General features: G+C 52.0%; 1 protein-coding gene across 1 annotated transcript in view; it reads left to right on the forward strand.

Moving 5' to 3' along the window:
* The window catches only part of LOC107116865 (coiled-coil domain-containing protein 92), a gene marked incomplete at its 5' end in the record, with an annotated part of 18,957 nt that extends 15,854 nt beyond the window's left edge, over positions 1 to 3,103 (forward strand). The window contains one exon of the mRNA XM_015418888.1: positions 1,936 to 3,103. Coding sequence (XP_015274374.1) covers positions 1,936 to 2,720 — 785 coding nt within the window. The remainder of the gene's footprint in view (positions 1 to 1,935) is intronic.
* Between the last annotated feature and the right edge of the window lie 2,173 nt (positions 3,104 to 5,276).

Raw genomic sequence — 5,276 nt, forward strand, 5'->3', positions numbered from 1 at the left:
CCTTCCCTCCTCCTCCTCCTCCTCCTCCTCTTCTTCTTCTTCTTCTTCTTCTTCTTCTTCTTCTTCTTCTTCCCCTGTGAGACAGGGCTCAGGGCGGTGTACAACAAAACAAAATCTATGTACTAATAGCCGAGTGTCCCCAGTGCATGCAGATACTTATTTCTGCAAATTGGGGGCACATGGAGGCTCAATAGAAATTCCTGCACAGTTGAGGCATTACTTAAGTATGCAGAAAAATCTGAAATGTTAAAAAAATATATGGGGATACTTAAATCCCTCCAAAACTGAAACTGCGTTCTTGCGCATGCGTGGAGAACTGTGGCGGAGCTTGCTGCTGGCAGCTGTGAGGGAGCCAGGGGAGCCTTGGCAGGCGGGCAGCTGGGATCCGAGCAGGGCTCGCTGCTGTTGCTGTGCGGGGGGAGGGGGAGAAGCCACAGTGGGTGGGCGGCTGGGAGCCACGCAGGACTTGCCGCTATTGCCGCTGGGCGGGGGTGGACTGGGCGGGCGGGCGGGCGGCTGGGACCCGGGCAGGGCTTGCTGCCGTTGCTGCTGGGCTCACCTACGGCTGCCTCCTCCTCAGTGAGGACCTCCTCCTGCTTTGCAGGCCGTGGGGCATGCCCCCCCCCTGCAAGTATCGTGGGTCCCGCTTCTTGTTTGCTCTAATCTCGTGCTGGACTGATGTAATTCTAGTGATAAGCAGGGCTTCCCGCCTCCAGTTCCCAGTGTGGATCCCCCCACTTTCGGGGGCTCTGATCCCCCACCTCCAAACAGGGACATGGCCAGGCAAACACCCAGATGCGATGGCGTCACCTGGAAGTGACGTCATCACGTCAGGGGTGACGCTCTAGTTTTTGGGCAGACTCTATGGTTTTGAAAGCAAAAAAAAATAGGGTTTTGTTGAAGAACTAGAGTGTCACACACACACCCCGACATGATGATGTCACTTCCAGGTGAGGTCACTGTACCCAGAAGATCCTGGAAAGGACCCAGAAGCCCCCCACTGGGTGGAAGGCAGGCCGGGCCTGGCAACCCTCGCAGTGCAAAGAAGGCGACTCTTGGTTCGCACCAGGGGTCGCTAGGAAAGGCTTGACGGCAGCACAGCCCGTGTCACAATACCTCCCCATCAATCTCCGGCACAGCCGCATCGCTGTGGTCTCTGTCCGTTCCCCAGCCACAGTGCAGAGGTGGAAAGGAAACAGGAGACAAGATGATCAGACCACTGGAGCGCCCTCTCTCTGGAGGAAGGCTACAGTATTTAAGGCTCTTTCTGTAGAAGAAGAGAGAAGAGATGGGATTTATACCCAAAGGTGTCTCAGAGCGGCTTACAAACTCCTTCCCCTTCCCCTCCCCACAACAGACACCCTGTGAGGCAGGTGGGGCTGAGAGAGCTCCGACAGAAACTGCTCTTATTCAAGGACAGCTCTTGTCAGAACTATGGCTTGCCCAAGGTCATCCAGCAGCTGCGAGTGGAGGAGTGGGGAATCAAACCCGGTTCTCCCAGATTAGAGTCCACACACTTAACCACTGCACCAAACGGGCTCTACACCAAAGAGGACGAGTGTGGGGGGAGAGACCAGATAGTTTACAAAGTTACGACTGGGGCTGAGGAAACAGGGTTAGGGTCATGGTCAGAGAGTGCTGAACGGGGTTCTAGGAGACCCAGGTTCAGATCCCCGCTCATGCCATGGAAACTCGCTGGCTGTCCATGGGCCAGTCACACGCTCTCAGCCCAAACTACCTCGCAGGGTTGTTGTGACGGTAAAATGAAGGAAATGTTCCTTGAAACTGACAGCGCCTCCCACAACAAGGGGAACAGGTAGCCAAAATGTAATGTCACTTTGTGAGTGTCACAAACACACTGTTTGGAAGGAAATGTCCCTCTTCCCAGCAGGTGTGGGGAGTTCAGTAACCCTTGTCCTGTCCTTTCATATTTAGAAATTGTCGACCAGGAACTGGAGGAGAAGTGCAAGGCGATGGAGGCCCAGCTGCAGGAGAAAGAGAAGGGCCACCTCGAGCTGCGGAAGGAGCTCCGGCACAAGGAGAGCTTGGTGGCCGCTCTGCGGTCCAGCCTGAGGAGCAGAGAGAGGAAGTTCCTGGAGGAACTGAAGAGGAGGAGTCACCGCGTGACCATCCTCAACACGGAGCTGCAGAAGCAGACGGAGGCGGCCGCTTACCTCTCCTTCCAGCTGCATGCCACCAAGCAGAAGCTTCACGGTTCCCGGCCGAGTGCCAAGCCTCTCGCTGACCGGCCTCCGGAGAAATCCTTCCTCCACCCGCCTGCCAGCGAGGCAAGGCCCAAAAAACGGACCCAGAAGTCCCCGTCCCGCAGGCAGGCCGCTGGCTCCTTCCACAGCAAGGGGGCCTTCAGGGACCCTTCCTTTTGCGACCGACTCAGCAGTTTTGAAGACACTGAGCCCATGCCTGACCCGGCCCTATTTCTGTACACCAAATGGCACCCCACTCCGGCCCACGGTCAGAAATTGGAGCCCAAGGCCATCTCCTCCACCAAGGCAGGAGCTGACCAGAGCGAGCCCCTCGCCTCTCAAGGTCTTCCAGCCCGCCCGCCCAGAAACCAGCGGAAAGGTCACCAAAGGTCATCGCGACAGCCTTCCCAAGATCTGGCAGGGCCCACACGTAGGACTTTGGGGAAATCGAGACCCCAAGTGGATCAGTGCAAAGAAAATGGAGCCAGCCCCCACCATGAAAAAGACGCTGAGTAACCACAGAATGGAGCGGGGGAATACACTGTTGGTTTGAGGTAGCTTTTCCAAAGAGGTTGTGGGGGGGGGCAGTTTTTTGGAAATCAGGGGTCAGTTTTGGGAAAGTGCCCAGGCCTCCCAGATTCAATCATGCTTCTTTCAGTTGTGCTGGAGTATCCGTGCCCTCCGCAGTGTTTTGCTTCTTCCTTTCCTTGGCATCTTTATCCCCCTTCTGTGTTGCCCGTGTGCAAATGTGTTCTAAGAAAACCATGCAAAAGAAAAGCAATCTTGTATGATTGCATCAAGGCGTTTTGTGTGTGTGTGGGGGGGGTAGTCTACTGATGCACATATGCACTGTTGGTGGTGTGTAGAACACCACTCTAAAAGAATGTAACTCTAACCTTTGCAACCAATCCCAAGACTGCTTTTTTGCAATGCTTTATCAATATGTGGGTAATGTAGAGGAGAGAATACAATGCAAAGGAGCTATGTATGTATATAGTGCTATATGCAAAATTTGGGATTTTTTTAAAGGAGGATTTTTAATCCATCGGTTTTACTTTAAACAGAATAATTTGGAACTAGGGAGAAATGCAGATGTGGAGAATTTCAGAGGCATCCCTAGAAGGTTGTGACGTGAATGTAGTAAATGTCATTTGTAGTCACAATGATGAACCACAGCTGTGCAACATTCAGCCAGGGGAATCGGAAAATTGATGCACTCTCCCCCCCCCCCCCCCGGCAAGTTTTCGTGCCTTGAGATTACAGCTTTGTGAGTTTTCCAGTTCACTTACTGACATACATTTCCAGCTTGGAGACCTGACACATTTTGTACTCTCGATTTCAATGGCAAAATGGCAGCTTTGGCGCTGAAGTCTGTGTTTTGACTGTAACAAAGGCGTGCAGCTTTTTTCAAGGGTTGAGACCATCCGCTCCAGGAGCAGATGGCCACAGAGGCTGAATGTGTCGGGGAGGGAGTTTTTAAAATATGCATGGGGGGTCATCAAGAGCATGGGGTCATCAAGAGCAGGATATTCTGAAGAACAGCCCCTTTCTCCCAAATGGGTACAAAACAGCTGAGGAATAGACAGAGCGAAGTTCAGTGGCTTCAGACATTAACTTAAAAGGTAGCTAGGGATGCAGTTGCATTCACGATGCAGGCTTAACATCAGGGTTGGAAAGCTACAGACCTAAAATGATCCCGCTTGTTGTGGACGGAGCTCATTGCAGGATGTTGAGGAGGGGCTAAAATATTAGGAAATTCTTTGAATAAGTAACACCACTGAGTGAGTAGTGCTTGTCAAAAAATAAAGAAAGAAACCGATATCTGGGAATATGAGATACCAATCTCGTTTTTCTTTCCCTCTTTCGACTAGGAAATATTTCTAATACTATATGAAATGGTTAGGTAAACTTTTGTAATGGGAAGATTTACTAGACACTGAGACTTCTAATTTTTTTTTGCCAGATTGTAGATTTCTAGAAACGTTTGTCCCAAACAAGAGAGAAAAGCCATACCATCCTGTGTTACGACCCCAGGAGCATCTGCTGACATGGGATTAAATTCTTTTTTCAGAGATTCTAGTAGGTGCCACTTCTTTGTTGTGTTTCAGTCCCCGCCTTCCTTCCATTGTGGAATTCAAGGTGGCATTGAGGAGCTTCCTAAGAGATGTTCAGTCCAGGCACTGAGCGGGTCCCAACATGCTGAACTTTAGCAAGGGTCACTAAGGGCCAGAGGAGATGTGCAGGCTGCCCCCAGTTTGGTTGGCGTTTCCGAACTCATTTTGCAGACAGATGTGATCCTGCGGAGCTGACATTCCCAAATACTCCAGGGCTGCTTCAGCTGAGGAGCATAGCTTGGGGGGAACCTTCAGCCTCCCCCCCCGCCCGCCAGCCACTGTCTTCCTGAGCTGAAACAGCCACATGTTGTGAGCTAATTAGTTCCCTGATATCACATCTGTCCGTACTCCTGATCAATGCTCCCTCTAAGCTGTGGAGTCTTTTGAGCAAAAATTCTACTTTGTGAGCTCCTGGCATTAAAGTGGTGAGCAAGTGATTTGGCTACTGCATCAATTAGTTTGCTCTGGAGCCACATCCTTCCCGAGCGAAGACAAAAATGCGTGAGCTGGAGGCTAAAAAACTGTGAGCTAGCTCACACTAACTCAGCTTAGAGGGAAGCCTGCTCCTGATAGGGGAACCCCAAACCTGACCTGTGGTAGGCATAACATCTCATTTGGCCCCCAGGGTGTCCATTCTGTTGCTTTGGGGACCCAGACCACCAGGCGCCTGGGATATGCCTGGCCGGGGCTGGGGAATACCTGGAGATTTCAGGGGTGGAGCCCAAGAGGGAAGGGGAGGGGCCTCAGCACAGTACAAGGCCCGCCCTCCAAAGCAGCCATTTTCTCCAGGGGAGCTGAGCTGTGTCATATGGAGATCAGCTGTAAAAGCAGGAGACCCGGAGGCTGGCAGGGTCAAGAAGGGAATGGGTCATAAGAGGCAGAATTGCACATAACCTGTTTCACCTGCTGTGGCAAACAGGGCAGACGCCACCAAACCATGTCTAGGTTAGAACTCCGC

The sequence above is a fragment of the Gekko japonicus genome, unplaced genomic scaffold (assembly GCF_001447785.1).
Source record: "Gekko japonicus isolate JY-2015 unplaced genomic scaffold, Gekko_japonicus_V1.1 scaffold1911, whole genome shotgun sequence".
In the NCBI taxonomy this organism is placed as follows: Eukaryota; Metazoa; Chordata; class Lepidosauria; order Squamata; family Gekkonidae; genus Gekko; species Gekko japonicus.